This window comes from Penicillium lagena (assembly GCF_028827675.1).
Source record: "Penicillium lagena strain IBT 129212 chromosome Unknown utg000005l_segment0_segment0, whole genome shotgun sequence".
Taxonomy (NCBI): domain Eukaryota; kingdom Fungi; phylum Ascomycota; class Eurotiomycetes; order Eurotiales; family Aspergillaceae; genus Penicillium; species Penicillium lagena.
The window spans coordinates 3,055,352-3,070,705 of NW_026623226.1; the positions used below are offsets into that span (position 1 = coordinate 3,055,352).

Sequence of the window (15,354 nt, forward strand, 5' to 3'; positions counted from 1 at the left end):
GAGTCTTTTGTTCATACATCTAATCTGGAAACTCAGTCTTAGTAAACCCCACTCCGTTATTCTACATATTCAAATGTCTCCATGTCATCAGAATGCCAAAAATCATTGATTTCCCTACAATTTGATTCTCTTTGTTCCTCTATAGATCAAATGTAGTGCGACTAGCCGTATCCGGATTAGCGCATTTAACTACTCACGTGATCTTCAAAATCACCTCCATCAGAGCCGACGAGAGCACTTCAACAGAACACTCCATCGGCTTCAGTGGAAATGTGGATCAACTGCGGGCTGCTGTCCGCCTTTACCCAAGCACGATATGTGCTTCATCTGTCGAATGGCAAACGGCTGGTGTTATTCCGCCTGCCGTCCATTGACCAGTCAATCTCAAGACCCAACGAAACTAGCGACGGGTGGTCTTACTATGCTATGGAGGCCGAATGTCCGCATGCTGGCGGACCGATGGCAGACTCACATGTTGATATCGAAGACTCGGCGTACGTTGTCTCGTGTCCGTGGCATGCGTACGATTTCAACGTGGAGACCGGGGAATCCAGCGTGGGAATCAAAGCATGCACATTTCCCGTCGATGCCCGTGGGGGGGTCCGTTCTACTCCAATATCCGGCCGAGAATGAAGGTCGTATTCAACTGTCCAAACTTGAGCCTGTGAGCGAGAAGGCCAAGTTAAAGCACGAGCAACCATCAACAGAAAACCCTACTCCCCCGCGAGATCCAGGAGCAGCACATTACTTGAATCAAAGTGCGACATTATGCGACTGGGCCGTGCACATCTTGAATACAGCCAATCCAGAGCACAAGATTGAACTCACCATCTATCTCTTCTCCACATTTACTAGTCGCGAGAATACGGACTCGCCGATGCCTCTGGGCAGAGGCACGATTACCCCTCCAGATAATCCACCAAGAGAAAACTTGACAACGGTGACACCAGGCACCATGCCTAAATCCGGGCGAGGTGGAACGCTCAAAAGCCGAATCGCCATGCTCCACGCTCTAGCCAATATTGAACTGTGGGCTATTGATCTGGCCATCGATATCTGCGTTCGATTCTCAACATTTCGCACAAACGGAAACTCACAGGAACTTCCACGAGCATTCTTCCATGACTGGCTCAAGGTTGCCAGCGATGAAGCAAAGCACTTTTCTCTTCTCCGCGCCCGACTCGAAGAACTCGGCTCTTCTTTCGGTGCGCTGCCGGTACATCACAGCCTCTGGGACTCTGCCACAGAAACAGCGTACGATCTTAGGGCCAGAATCAGCATCATTGCCCTTGTTCATGAAGCCCGGGGTCTTGACGTGAATCCTATGACTATCCAGAAATTTCGCAATGCGGGCGATGCCGAGAGTGTCAAGTCCCTCGAGGTGATCCATAACGATGAAATCACGCATGTCACTACGGGGCACCGGTGGTTGACCTGGATCTGTGGTCAAGAAGGAACCGATCCGGTGCAAGTGTTCCGGTCCAACGTCCAGAAGCATTTCCGGGGCCCTATACGGGGGCCATTTAATGAAGAAGCGCGACTGCAGGCTGGGATGGATCGGCGATACTATGAGTGCCATGAGGACGGTGTCCCAACTTAATGATCATGAGCTTGACGAGTTGTATCAATAAATTTATTACAATGTAAAAATGAATGCATTATGCCAAACTAGATGTTTCTCGTTTACCTTTTCATTGGTTTGTGCTATGTTGGAATTAATGTGCGAAGAATAAATGCGACAAACTCCGTTTTCCGAGACGCAGTACAACATCAGGTTGTGAGATGAACAATCCTCCGAGCAGCAGACTCAAAGTCCGCATCCACAGTCAAGTTTTCCAAGTCAGCTTTGGAAATCTACGAGCATCGACTGTCAATGAGATACTTTCTGAAGGCGACGGGTACTTACCATCTTCAACGCTTTATCGCTGTTGGTCCCCTGCAGACGAACCACCACAGGGGTGTCGAACCCTCCAAGTTCTGCAGCTGCAGCGATAATAGACTCGGCAATCATATCACACCGCACAATCCCTGTGTCCGTTAAACACTATTCTCTCTTTCATACCCGGTCTCATACTCACCGCCATAGATGTTGATCAAAATCCCTCTTATCCGAGCATCCTTTTTCAAAATCTCAAACGCCTTTGAAAGCGTCTTCTGAGTAGCACCCCTCCAATATCCAAGAAATTCGCACACTTTCCTCCATAGATGCTAATGAGGTCGTTCGTCGCCATCGCCAGACCTGCACCATTGACAATATTCCCGATATTGCCATCCAGCCGAACATAGGAGAGACCCAGCCTAGCTGCATCATGTTCCTCCTCCTCTTCTGGAGACCGCTCCGCAAGACTGAATATCTCATTCTGCCTGAATTTAGCCGCGTTGTCAAAGTGGAACTTGGCGTCTAGGCAGACAAAGTCTCCTTCCGCAGTCTGAACGAGCGGGTTCAGCTCGATTAGAGTAGCGTCTTTTTCTTGAAAAAGGGCTGCCATCTGGTAGATTAGCGGCCGTAGGATGTCCATCTCATGGAAGTTGAAGTGCAGGAGGGTCTGGATGCTAGCGATAATCTCAGGAGTGACTCCTTCGGAGAGCCGGAACCAGAATCGATGCAAATTGTCCGTGTTGGATTCGATGTTGACTCCTCCATCACCAGAGATTAGAAGAACTGGGCTGTACCATTCGCGGTCAAAAGTCACGGCAAGGTAGAACTCCTTTGCGATATCGACCGCCTTGTAGATATACAATTTGTTCACTAGCAGACCGCCCGATGGTGTTTGTTTCGTTGTGAGGTAATATCCAAGCATATTACTGGCATTGTCCAATGCTTCCTTGGGACTGGAGGGGCAATCAGAAAGTGAAGCAGTTGGAAATGTATGGTTTCCAAACTTACGATTTAACGATGCGAACTCCTCCTTTGTTGTCACTATTGAACTTTCCCTTGCCTCGCCCACCGGCAAGTACTTGGGCCTTGAGTACTGACGGGGCACCTAATACCAGTTAGGCCTTTGCCTGAGATGCCACAAGTAGAACTGACCAATCTTCGCTACCACTGACTTGGCTTCTTGAGGGCTTCCTACTACAAATCCACGGGGCACGGGTATGTCGAACTCCTTTAAGTCAGCCTATAAGTTCAGATGAACAATGGGAGATCTTACATCTTTCAGAAGCTTATGGGAATGATACTCAAGTAGACTGAGTGCACGCACCTGCCTTGAGAATGGGCCATGTGTCTATTACCTCGTCAGAGAATAGTAGTTCATTCAAGATTTAGCTACCACACCTGTTGCAAGACACGCGCAAATAAACGGCTGCTGATCATTTTGCAGGTTTGCTTGTCATTCTCAGAATTCAAAATGTGGGGGAGACATGAGGTTGTCCCGTGTCCAGCATCTGACATCACCAGTGCCGAAATAAGGTTTATCTACATTTTTACCCCAGACTTTGGTCGCTGATATTATTTACTAATCAAGAATAGCCTGACAACTCTAAATGCGAATATTGACCCTTTGCCAGAGGAAGCCTAGGCCCTAAGCAGTCTCTACCACCGCGAATCGATGAGCAACCGATACAAAAACTGACGTGATCAAAGCTCCTTTGCCTTCACGCGCTTGTTTTGTACAACATGAAAGCAGGCGACTCCATCATTCGCAAGCTGTGCAACAAGCCCGTGCTCCCAGTCAATATATCCTTGCATATCCTTTCGTGCATTGCTCGTTCCCTCGTAAGGGCGTTTGTAGACGTCGATTGGCTGGGAAAGCCAGCGTGCCTCCGTCTCCAGTGGGCGATTAGCCGCTACCCAAGCCGCTGTACCCCCCACGAGGTACAATACTTCGCGCGATATGGTCTTGCGTGCATACTCAATATTCATAGCAGCAACGTTGCCGTTCGGTGAGGTCAGCACAATAGGTCCTGTTCCACTGACAGTATTCAGATCACGGACTAGTTCGGGTCCTGAAGCAAACCATGCGCCGGGAATATGACCTTTGCGATAAATTGGGCTGCGAGCGAGATCGACAAAGGTAGCCTCGGTTAGTGCAGCCAATTCATTCACCGTTATGGCGCCAGAATCCTGGCCCTGCCAGGAGGGAGTTTCGGGGCATAGAATGCTGTCAGGCACTTTAGACTTCTCGTCTAGAACGTAAACCTCCCAGCCTAGCTGCACAAGCCAACTACCCGTCATGCGGGCTCTCACCCCCATCTGTGTCATACAAAACAATGCAAGCGCCTCTTACACCGACCCATTCATCTGTAGCCTGAACCAGTTGACCACCGGGAGCAGATGAGAACCCTACCGGATGGCCTAGAGCATATTCGTCTGGGTCTCGGACGTCAAGCATGTAAAGAGTCCGAGTATTTGCTGTTGCCGCAAATTGACTGAGCTGCTCGCCATTTATAATTCTCACGCCAACGTGTTGTGCCCACGCTGCAGCGTATTCCCGTGCTTTAAGCGATGCGTCGTGTGAAGGTTGTGGAACTCTTTCGATCTTATTGTGTTCAAGTTCCAAACCCTCCAGCGTCCATCCAATGGTACCGTTTCTGAGAGCCATAACTCTATTTGGGATTCCGGAGTTGACTAAGGACTGGGTGCCAACAATCGAACGCGTGCGACCAGCGCAATTGACAATCACAGTAGTATCGGGAGAAGGAACGGCTTCGAAAAAGCGATAAAGAAGTTCACCCCCGGGACAGCTGCGACCACGAGGTATGCTCATCGTGTTGTACTCCTGAAAGCGCCTGGCATCCAATACCACCACATCCCGGTCCTTCTCCAAGATATCTTTCACATCAAGCGCGGGCAGGGATGGGGTCCCTGCGATAGCTTCCACAAGTTCGCCAAATGCTTTAGATGGCACATTGACATCACGATAAACTTCACCCACGCGGGCATAGGCTGAAAGTCCTCCATCTAAGATGGCAACATCATGATACCCCAAGGCTGATATGCGAGCTGCTGCCCATTCAACATAGCCCTCGCCATCATCGTAAACAACGATAGGAGCGGATAGCCGAGGCACCAATGACGGCAACTTTTCCTCGATCTCCGACACCGGTACACTTAATGCGAACAATGGATGGGCATCGGAATAAGGTCCTTCTTCCCGAACATCGAGCAGTGCAATCTCCTGGCGGGTTATCCAGTAGTGGCGCAAGTCTTGCGCGGTTAAAGACTTGACCATTTTGAATAAGATGAAGTACTTGAGAAGATAGCCAAGGGCAGACGGCGATACTTTGCAAGGCAGCTGTGAAAATTATAGTTTCAGTTTCCGTGTCCCACCAATGCACTATGTATCTGAGATGGGCAAGACATGTGGGGATGAAAACCGGAAGGAGTGTCCACTCGGAGGATTTTGCGAATTCGCCGTTTTTCATCCGCTGTGGAAAACCATCCGAACCACAAAACCTTCTGCGCAAATATCAATGGTGATTGAGTGGATTCCTGTGAAATATATAATAGTTGACTCGTCAGAACCTCCATAATTGGCGTCAAAGAGACGAAGAAATACCGGCCTAAGTTACATATGACTTGATGTCGCTCTTATTATCGATGGTAGCCAATTGTTGTGAAAGCATCCAGCCCACGGGTTTGCCCATCTGTGCTAATTATCAGTCATATGGAATCTGTTGAAAATGGATTTCTTGTCGTAAGAGGAGCAAAGAATGTCGTGCGAGAACAGTAACCCCGCACCTCCCCACTCATCTCGCCCGAATCGGACCATAGCCGATATTCGCACTCTTGTCTATTTGATGAAAGACTCCTATTTTAAGAGAACATGAATTGCATCACTCGGAAGCGAAAATCCTGCGAAGCGTGTCGTAAGTCAAATACTCTGGTCTCAAACCGTCGATCTGACATCTGGCTTCGTGCAGGGACGCGGAAGCTCAAATGTTCGGGAGAGAAAAGTGGGTGTTCCCGTTGTCGGTCATTATCTCTGTCTTGTAGATTTCAAGACAAGGGAACACCCGGAAGACCAAGAAAGCAACTACCAAAACCATTGCAGCAAGAATCTTCCAATGAAGAGCCGCAAAGGGCTAGCTGTTTTCAGCTCGCCTCTGACGTGCCTCAGGGATCAACGATCTCACGAGAAATCGACAATATACTAACGGGAAATGGCGATTTTGGCTCATTTCCAATCGAGCTGTTGGGCCCTGGCCATCCAACGGGGGCACAGGACTTGCCCGATCTGTCCTTAGAGACATTCGTGTCACCTCTGCTGTCTTGCAACTGTACCGAAGAGGTTTCAGAGTCAATCCGCACCCTGACTCGGGCGCCCATGTCACACAGCTTCATACGCAGCCTTCGTGTTGGAGTTGATCTCGTGGAAAGGCTGCTGACCTGCCCCGTCTGCTATGATGTGACGAAATCTCCCCGAATCACCATTCAGAATGTCCTTTTCATCGGCCGCTTAATGGCTGAAATCACATCTGGCTACCATAGGTACCTGAGATGGTTGAAAGAAACCTGCAACGCGCTAAGTGATAGAAATCACCGTGAAACAGTCTACCTTATTCCTGGTCTTGAAATTAGTCCAGTGTTGGGATTCAAGATCTCTGGCGAGAAACTCCAAGATCTTATCATGAACGGCCTTCAGGCCGATGCTGAACGACTTACTGCCTTGGCAAGAAGATTTGCACTGAGACAACGCGACCGCCACATGATTGGACACGAAGCATGTCCTGACGCCGGAGGACGCTGCTGGAGAGAGAAATACGGCGTTGGTCTCGATCCACTCGATGTTTGTCCACAGAGTCCTGCAGCAAAATCGATGACGCCGTGCTACCGTGTTGTGGAAGAGGTTGCAAGAACAATCAAGCAATTTGCGGATGCTGTTGCGTGATATATCTGTGTCTATAACAGCTCACCCTGTTAAAGCTGCCCTTACTCTCTATTTCTGGCATTTTCTTCTCAAACCGCGGGCTATTGAACCGGATTGCCTCAGTATCCGCCTGTCCTGGCCCAGATAAATATACGTATTGTATTATAGAATCTCAGATGAATGCAGGTAATTATATCTGATAATTCCTTAACTCACCTTCACTCTCTGGCGGAACAGCCACTAATGCCCGTTTTCCCACTGCACGAAGTCGACACCCCAAGTCTGCAAAAGCATGACGACTCTATCTTGACATCTGTCTCTGCAAGAGCCAATACCAGTTGTTTCTTGATTATATTTGCTTCGGCATGGCGGTCCAGTCGTTCAAGACACTCGTGGTAGCCATGTAGTGCCCAGACATTGTTCGGATGTTGGTGCGCACGCTTGGGCGTTGGGTAGAGGCCCAAATCCTCAGCATAGGCCTGAGCAGCCTGCTCAACATGCCCCTGCTCCAAGGAGAGGGCTGCATATGCATGTCGTGCTGGAAGCATCCATCCCCATGGCTCGGCAAATGGCAACTCGTCTTCAAGAACGACTGCTTCCCGTAGTTTACGGAACGAAGTCTCGAAGTCGCCCCGCCGGTACTCGATTTCTCCATCAAGCATGGCAGATGCTATGTGAAGGATGTCGACGATTTTGTTGGGAAAATCGAGTCGTGTAGGTGGAACAATCTTGGAAGCGAGCTTAAAAAGTTCTCGTTGTTTGTCGGCCTCTTCAAGCTGCCCTGTTGCCGCATATGCAATAGCCTTCCCATAGTGCCTCATCACATTTGTCACACAATAGAGCTGACGATCCTCGAGAGGGTCGAGCTTTTTGAGCTCCTCCCACATCCCGAAACGGATCAGGACATGGACTCGTACAGCCTTGAAGAACTCCATCCAGTTGGCGAGTGCAGGCGTTTCCACGCGAAGAATATCTTCCGTAATAGTCGCTTCCATTCGATCCGTCGCCGCCAAAGCTGCCTTTGATTTCCCTGCAAGCATTGCAGCGTAGATAAGGGAGTGGTAGTCGTGCAGGCGGTAGTAGCTGTAGAAAGTCAACCCACCATTCTCTTGAAAGAATTTGTCGTCTGCGATAGTGGCTTTCAGGTTATATTTCACTGCACGCCGATAATCTCCCACGAGGACGTCGATGTGGGCAGGCATATGGTAGGTGTGCCCAGTATCAGGCACTAGCTCGCGGATCATTTCTGCTGCAGGTAAAGCAGCCTCAGGAGTTGCAGACATTTCCATCAGATGGATGTACATATGTGCTGGCCCTGGGTGATTTTCCACTCCTGGCATCTTCAGGGCTCGTTCAAGAAGGTCTTTGACCTCATAGACAGGGGATGAATGTATGGGAAGCCCAGTTGCGGCATCGTACAGTTTTCGTGGTGCGCAGTTCATCAATGCATCCGCGAACAGTGTGATCATGTTAAAATCGTCAGACTCAAACTTTCTGTATGCTTCCCGCATAGCATCGGCATAGGCTCTGTCGCAGACAGCAAGATCCCTTTCGATATCATTGTTGGGATAGCGCTTTGCAAGGGCATTGACAAGCGCTTGCTCCCAGACTGAGGCGTTTCCTGCGCGTTTCAGAGCTTCTTGAGAATATGCGTAGCACGAGTTAATTGCATTTATTCGATCCCTTTCATCAAAGAGCCTCCATGTCTTGTTGTAATTGGGACCCGAGCAAAAAGACACGCCCCAATAAGCGAGCGCGCAGTCCTCATCGTGGGCGATTGCCTGTTTGTAGCATGTTATTGCCTCATCATGGTTGAAGCAATAGGTCCAGAGCATCCCACGATCGAACCAAACTTGTGCCTCTTTGGACGTTGTGCTGACTTTGAGATGGAAATTTCCCAAGTCATAGTAGGGATCGGCTGAAGCTCTTGTAGGCGGAGGCGGCGAAATAGAAGTCATCGTGTGTGTAATCACCATGTTGTTGTGACAAATATAACGGAGCTCCCACGCCTTTTTAAATAATCAAAGCCACTTGACGATCTTCGCCCCGAAGTGGGATGCCTATAGAATCGGAGGGTTTTCGGTTTCTTCCGAGGCCGAGTAAAATATCCCGAACTATCGATCCACTTCGTCTAGCTCCCCCGTAATATCGTCCGGAAATCCTCCTTTTGCACAGGCCAAGGTCTCCAGCTCTTTATGTCTAATGAGTGCTTAGATTGACTAAGGTACGTGTGAATTTGTCTGAGTCGAAACAAAGTCTCAGGCGAGGTTATCGCACGTTGGATCTCGACGGTCGATGGGCGACGAAACAAGGAATAAAAGGCGCTCTTAGCCCATAAACACGTTCTAACAAGAATTGCCCTCATTGTTTTCAATAAGATGGTAATAGACAAAAATCTCCAACAACTCCTTCCGTTCAATTACTAGAGCTTTATGTTGGAAAATCGTCTAAAATTGTGGTACCGAGAAATCGAGCTCCTCAATATCTAGAGGAAACCATCAATCTGTTTTTGATATTTGCGCTTGTCGTCGAGAAAATGTAGAATAAGTGTATTTGGCGCGTCAAATTACCATTGAAAATAACGCACCTTCGTATGTGCGCCATACGACTGCCGAAGAAGCTGTGTCAGCATCGGCGGTGACTCAAAGGAGGAACTGAGGTAACATTATCCAGCTTCTTCAAGCTCTTTCCACCATGGTCCTTCAAGTCCTCCCCCTGCAGCTAAGCGACTTCGAAGATCTAATCTCCCACGCCACACTGCACGATCCCGGCGACGATCTCGTTGGACCCCCAACCCCAATCTGCTGGCCACCAAGCACTCCCGCCGCAGCGCTCTCCCGCGCAACCTTCCACTTCGCCAAACAACGTTCCCGCTTTCTTGGCGACCCAACTGTGCGGTACATGAAAGTTGTCGACACTGGTACCGTTGCTAGTCCTAAAAACTCCATCATCAGCATCGCCCGCTGGCATTTCTATCCCCAAGGCTACAACTTCGCTACTCAGCTACATTGGGAGCTACATGCACTAACGCCACCTCCGCCTTCTGAGCTGAACGTCTCTTTGCATAACTACATACTCAGCACACGTGACGAGGCTCGAAGTGGATGGATGGAACCGAATGAGCCGTGCTGGATACTGATGCACATGGTTACGCGTGAATCACAGCGTGGGCGGGGCGCTGCAAAGATGCTCATCCGATGGGGAATTGAGCAGGCAGAGAGGGACGGGGTGCCAGCGTACTTGGAGGCGGGAGTTATGGGGAGACCGGTCTATGAGAAACTTGGGTTCAAGCAGGTTGGAGAATTGTTGGAGGTGGATTTAAGAAGACATGGGATACAGAGTACTTTCGTGATGTGTAAGATGGCATATTTTCCTGCGGGGTATAAAACGAAAGACCAATTGCGCGATGTTACTGGGTAGGTGAGTGAAGTGAGAACGGGGTGAGAATAGGGCGAGAATTCTCACTATGAAATAAATAAATGAATGGATTGTAAACGATCTGGGGCTCGATTAATGAGTAGTCGGGGTCTAATGCATCCGATTCTTTCCTTTACCGCTAGCTCCTCCCGGTATAAGCCGGTCCGATTTGCTCTCAAAAGTGGGTTTTCCTTTCCCCACGCCGCTCCCCACGGTCTTCCAACTCGAAGCCAAGCCCCGATATTGGTTCCCAGGCCACGGGCCACGCTTAATACTAAGTAAGGCGGTGCACGGACGACGGAGAAATCTACCCAGGCCTCTCATGCACTCCAGTTGTCAAAAGTTGACAATGCCTGCATCTTCCTCACTCAGCAGATCTTCACTCCGCATCCCCCAGGAGCGAGGCTCATTGCGCACATTGAAAGAGGGCAAAAGCGAGTTCATAGGTAGCTCAAGCGGCGTCTACTTTGTCAATACCGTACGCCGCGCCTTTTCTGCTGCGAACTCACGCTCGGTGTCTGTACCACAAGACGCCACTCACCCTTCGCCGGAAGACTGCTTATTACCCGGTGACGGGGATGATGACAATGGCAGTGTGTGCCGCTCGAGTCGAGCTGGTGCCACCGCCGCCGCATCGCAAGGCGCAAGCAAGCTTTCCTACGGACCAAGCATCCCTCTTGAACTAGGCCGACCTCCTCCTGCTAATCTTGCAAAACAACTGTTCATGTCATACTTTCAGACGTGGCATCAATTTCTTCCCTTTCTCCATGGCCCAGCGTTACTTCAAGACATCGAACTTCTCTATGCCGACATCGACAAGCGGCCGCTTCCTAACCCGAGACCCCACCCGCTGCCTCTTGCAAAGGTTATCACCCTGCAGTGTCTTTTCAATTTGGCTAACCTACATTGTGATGATCTGCCAATGGCCTCACGTATCGACCATCCTGTCGATATATTGTCCTTACTCCCTGATCTCGCCATAAAAAGCGACATTATATCAACACAAGCGCTACTTGCTGCACAGCTGTTACTAGTCGCCCGCTTGGCCCTACGGCCTGCTGCGGTTGTCGGCGGCCTTCTCTCTCGTTCTATTTTCCTTGCCGGGCTTCATCGCTGTCCGAATAGATATCTCGAGCTATCGACGGAGGAATGCAATATCCGAAAGAGGGTCTTCTGGAGTGTCTATGTCATTGATCGATATATTTCCCAGGCACTGGGACAGCCACTAGGCATTCAAGACTCCGATATAGACGTCTGTTCATTGTCTGGCCCTGAACTTCATGATTCCCATTGCCACACGTCGACCCACTCAAGTCTGCATACCTCACATCTAGATTCCACTTGGCATGCGTCCCGCGGAGAAAATTCACCGAGCGATACACCTTCTGTCAGACAGAACCAGGGTACTTCACCGTCACTAGAAGACGGTCGCTGCAAGACCATGAAGACTGGCAGGCCTCAGTCAAGCTCGAACTCCGAATGCCAATCGCAAGAGCACCATCGCCATTCCATCTTAGCATCCTATGTGGATCACTCCCGGCTTTTAGGGAATGCGCTAGAACTGTTTCATAAGTCCTTGCATGTCCGTTCCATAAAACCTGAATTTATTATCTCCTTGCGGACCGACGTCAGCGCCTGGTGGAATGCGCTGCCAATACACCTGCAAAATGACAGCTCTTCTTCAGAAGCGCCAGCTACGAGCAAAAGCGGTGCGCCAGGGTCTCATAACTGCAAGTTCGGTGTAGCTGCATTTTTCAGCCTGCTGCACAACCAGCTTGTTCTCCTTATCAACCGTCCGTGGTTATCTCTTGAGCCATCATCGTCTGAGTTCCAGTCTGCCCTTCAGACTTGTATAGGTGCGTCGCGTGAGATTATCACCATTTTGGACAAGCAGCTCGATTCCGGTAACCCATTATTTTGGCCCGGCTATCTATCTGCTGCTTGGATGGCCGGGATTATTCTCGCCTTTGCCTGCCATCTATCTCTCTATCCAGTGCAAAAGGGACAAAAGTAAGTTTTCTTTTGTCTTTTCTATCTCCATAAAACCCCGAGTATTGTTCCGTGAGCATCCACTTATCAAAGCGAGGAGCATGTAGGGAGATATCGGCATGTTTGGGGCTGTTGTCCGTGATGTCTAGACAGTGGTCCCTAGCCAAGAACTGTCACACCGTCCTCTCCGACCTCCAGGAGTCACTTGGAACTAAGAAGAGCACCGCGGAAGAGTTTCCGATTGGCAATTCTACTGCTACAATGAGAACTAGTCTTGCAGGCCCACCAATTGGCGATGCCACGAATGATGCACGGCCCACAGCAAAGAGACGACGACTGGATGGTACTTCGTTGCGCGATTTCTCGAGTTCAGTGGAAGCTCCGGAAGACCCAGCCAATTGTCCCAAAGAAAATTTGGTGTCCCATACCCAAATTACCACACAGCCATCAACGACACTACAGCCCACGGCAGTATGGAGTTCATGCGACATGAACCCTAATGTAACATCGGATGCTCGGCTTTCCGCTGGATTTAATAGGGGCGATTCACTGCAGGAAAATGTTGACTGGCATTTCAATCAAGCGAGTGATGATGGCACGACAATGGATGCCATGTACGGGCTTAGCAACCTAGGGGGTATGAGACTAATGCCTATGAACAACTTGGATGGACACGACACCGGTTGGATGACAGAGTTTGGGTCAATGGACAACTGGGACAACGGAATGCCAGATGTTTTTGCAGGCGCCACGTGGGAAAGCCTGCTGCATGTGATAAGCCAGGATAATCTTACACGGGGTCATCACGGTGCTTAGTGTACGATGAAAGGCTTGTAAAGTGGATTTTTGCATTCTTTAGATTATATATAAATATCGATATCAATTGAGCGGGTAAACACCTGCCAGCTGCCTAATTGAAGCGGTGACTGCGTCGGCAACCTGCTTGGTGTTGGCCTTCCCACCGAGGTCTGGCGTGCAGATGCCCTGGCTACATGTCTCCTGGACTGCTTGAAGCAAGATCTCAGCCGCTTCCTTCTCGCCAAGCCATGCCAACATCTCCGATGCCGACCAAAGAGTAGCAACAGGGTTGGCAATACCCTTTCCGGTGATGTCGAAGGCGCTGCCATGAACGGGCTCGAAGAGAGAGGGATTCTTGCGTGTGGGGTCGAGATTGCTGGAGGGAGCAATACCGATGGAGCCACCAAGCGCGGCTGCCAGGTCAGAGATAATGTCCATGTGTAGGTTAGTGCCAACAATAGTGTCCAGAGACTTCGGGTTGGTAACCATGCGAACAGTCATGGCGTCGACGAGGACCTTGTCGCAGGTGACATCGGGATAGTCTTTGGCAACCTCGGTAGCGACCTCGTCCCAGAGCACCATACCGTTCCGCATAGCATTGCTCTTGGTGACGACAGTCAAGAACTTGCGTGGGCGGCTGCGTGAAACGTCGAAAGCAAAACGCATGATGCGCTCAACGCCCACGCGAGTAAAAATGGACAACTCTGTTGCTGCCTCCCATGGTTGCCCTCGATGAGTGCGCCCTCCTTGCCCGCAGTACTCGCCCTCACTGTTCTCGCGAACCATGACCCAATCGATGTCGCCATCCTGGACCTCACGTAGCGGCGAGCGCACATGTGGAAAGTTTTTTACTGGCCGCACATTTGCATACAACTGCATGGGCCCGCGGATGGCTAGAAGTAGATTCCACAGAGAGATGTGGTCGGGAACGTCTAAACAAAAAGGACGGAATAGGCATCAGCGCATGTCCGGCTGCTACTATGTACGTGACAACGAAATGAAGGCAAGCAACTGTGTGGGGGGTTCGTACCAGGTGCGCCAACGGCACCGAAGAGGCCAGCATCAAACGTCCGAAGGATATCAAGTCCATCGTCAGGCATATATTTTCCGGTTTTCTTATACCGTGCAGTACCCCAATCGAGCTCGGTGAACTCGAGTTCAAATGTCTTAAGCGTCTGCTGCATCGACTTGAGGACATCGAGAGTAACGTTGACTACCTCCTGTTTAACAATGTTAACAATCAAACCGACAGGCAAGGGTATTGTTGAGTCAATCAACCCACCGGACCAATGCCATCCGCCGGGATGCTGGCAATTTTGTATTTTCGTACGCCGTTGGCAGCCATTTGCCTTGATCGGATTTGGAGGATATATCGGTATTTGATGGGCCTAGGTAATTGTAATTGTACTAGATGACTGGACTTTTATTTAGATTGGACAGGTTACGTGGAAACTTGAAAGAATCACTGACCTTCAAATAGGAAGGGAATTGTGCTACTGGAATGCTTTTACGCTTAATCTTTCTAATCATCTCCAGTCTCCATTTACTATACTACGTAAGGACGAAGCATGCGGGAAAGAAGTTCCGGGTCACTCAATTTCCTTCCGTATAAGGCGGCCTGAGTGACAAGGTGGCGAATATCACCTGAGTCGGTCAAAGGTTCTACCGCAGATGCCACAGATGCCACTCAAAATTGACTTGCCAATGAGATTGAAGTGCCATTAGACCCGCCTTTTTCTTTCCACGATAGAAGATACAGCTAGCACTAACCCAAAATAGGAATGCCTACAATGTAGATTACGAGTAAAACAAACTCTATGCATTTTCAATGTAGGTACTAGAATCTAAGGTGTCAAGGGCGAAGTGGGTCACGGATTCGAGTGTGAAATCGAAGGTGGAAGCGGTTCATCATTTAGCCGACCTCAGAAGGCGGGGAAGAAGCCTATATGGTTCGCACAGAATGTAATTATCAAACTTCTATCTTCCTCTCGCCAGTGGGTAATAGAAAACCCTTGTGTCTGTTACAGCCATTTTCGTGGTTATGAAAACCTCAACCTCCACATTACGCTACTCTACTCGCATTAGTGCCGCATGTGCTATATGCCGCACCAAGAAGAGGAAGGTAAGTTTCCCACCTCTTGGTACTTTTAGTCATACTCATTAATTAAACTAGTGCAGCGGAGACAAGTGAGTCTGGACTTCTTCCTGTTTCCTCCCACTATTGCAGATCAAATCTGTCCAGAGTGGATCGAAAATGGAGCTAAGCCGTACTTTGTTCCCGATAAAGACCTACCTGCGCTGAATGCAGATCCATGGATCTAATTTGCGAGTGGCCAAA

At 49.6% G+C, this 15,354-nt stretch overlaps 9 protein-coding genes across 9 annotated transcripts; 5 read left to right on the forward strand and 4 right to left on the reverse strand.

The window, feature by feature from the left end:
* Positions 1 to 270: 270 nt before the first annotated feature.
* Positions 271 to 1,600, forward strand: N7510_007981 (Rieske [2Fe-2S] domain protein; the record flags this gene model as incomplete). The annotated part of the gene is made up of 2 exons (XM_056979906.1): positions 271 to 600; positions 629 to 1,600. 2 exons carry the CDS (start codon positions 271 to 273, stop codon positions 1,598 to 1,600), a joined length of 1,302 nt encoding a protein of 433 aa, XP_056832949.1.
* Positions 1,601 to 2,123: 523 nt separating this feature from the next.
* N7510_007982 (uncharacterized protein) lies at positions 2,124 to 3,316 on the reverse strand (the record flags this gene model as incomplete). The annotated part of the gene is made up of 2 exons (XM_056979907.1): positions 2,124 to 2,984; positions 3,278 to 3,316. 2 exons carry the CDS (start codon positions 3,314 to 3,316, stop codon positions 2,124 to 2,126), a joined length of 900 nt encoding a protein of 299 aa, XP_056832950.1.
* A 264-nt stretch (positions 3,317 to 3,580) lies between these two features.
* N7510_007983 (uncharacterized protein) lies at positions 3,581 to 5,174 on the reverse strand (the record flags this gene model as incomplete). The annotated part of the gene is made up of 2 exons (XM_056979908.1): positions 3,581 to 4,153; positions 4,230 to 5,174. The coding sequence occupies 2 exons, from the start codon at positions 5,172 to 5,174 to the stop codon at positions 3,581 to 3,583; spliced, it is 1,518 nt and encodes a 505-aa protein (XP_056832951.1).
* Positions 5,175 to 5,768: 594 nt separating this feature from the next.
* Positions 5,769 to 6,833, forward strand: N7510_007984 (Zn(II)2Cys6 transcription factor domain-containing protein; the record flags this gene model as incomplete). The annotated part of the gene is made up of 1 exon (XM_056979909.1): positions 5,769 to 6,833. One exon carries the CDS (start codon positions 5,769 to 5,771, stop codon positions 6,831 to 6,833), a length of 1,065 nt encoding a protein of 354 aa, XP_056832952.1.
* A 197-nt stretch (positions 6,834 to 7,030) lies between these two features.
* Positions 7,031 to 8,770, reverse strand: N7510_007985 (TPR domain protein; the record flags this gene model as incomplete). Its single annotated transcript, XM_056979910.1, has 1 exon — positions 7,031 to 8,770. One exon carries the CDS (start codon positions 8,768 to 8,770, stop codon positions 7,031 to 7,033), a length of 1,740 nt encoding a protein of 579 aa, XP_056832953.1.
* A 736-nt stretch (positions 8,771 to 9,506) lies between these two features.
* On the forward strand, positions 9,507 to 10,232 carry N7510_007986 (GNAT family N-acetyltransferase; the record flags this gene model as incomplete). Its single annotated transcript, XM_056979911.1, has 1 exon — positions 9,507 to 10,232. One exon carries the CDS (start codon positions 9,507 to 9,509, stop codon positions 10,230 to 10,232), a length of 726 nt encoding a protein of 241 aa, XP_056832954.1.
* A 346-nt stretch (positions 10,233 to 10,578) lies between these two features.
* Positions 10,579 to 12,243, forward strand: N7510_007987 (fungal specific transcription factor domain-containing protein; the record flags this gene model as incomplete). The annotated part of the gene is made up of 1 exon (XM_056979912.1): positions 10,579 to 12,243. One exon carries the CDS (start codon positions 10,579 to 10,581, stop codon positions 12,241 to 12,243), a length of 1,665 nt encoding a protein of 554 aa, XP_056832955.1.
* A 116-nt stretch (positions 12,244 to 12,359) lies between these two features.
* On the forward strand, positions 12,360 to 13,034 carry N7510_007988 (uncharacterized protein; the record flags this gene model as incomplete). The annotated part of the gene is made up of 1 exon (XM_056979913.1): positions 12,360 to 13,034. The coding sequence occupies one exon, from the start codon at positions 12,360 to 12,362 to the stop codon at positions 13,032 to 13,034; it is 675 nt and encodes a 224-aa protein (XP_056832956.1).
* A 63-nt stretch (positions 13,035 to 13,097) lies between these two features.
* On the reverse strand, positions 13,098 to 14,361 carry N7510_007989 (isocitrate/isopropylmalate dehydrogenase family protein; the record flags this gene model as incomplete). The annotated part of the gene is made up of 3 exons (XM_056979914.1): positions 13,098 to 13,948; positions 14,047 to 14,236; positions 14,299 to 14,361. 3 exons carry the CDS (start codon positions 14,359 to 14,361, stop codon positions 13,098 to 13,100), a joined length of 1,104 nt encoding a protein of 367 aa, XP_056832957.1.
* Positions 14,362 to 15,354: the final 993 nt, after the last annotated feature.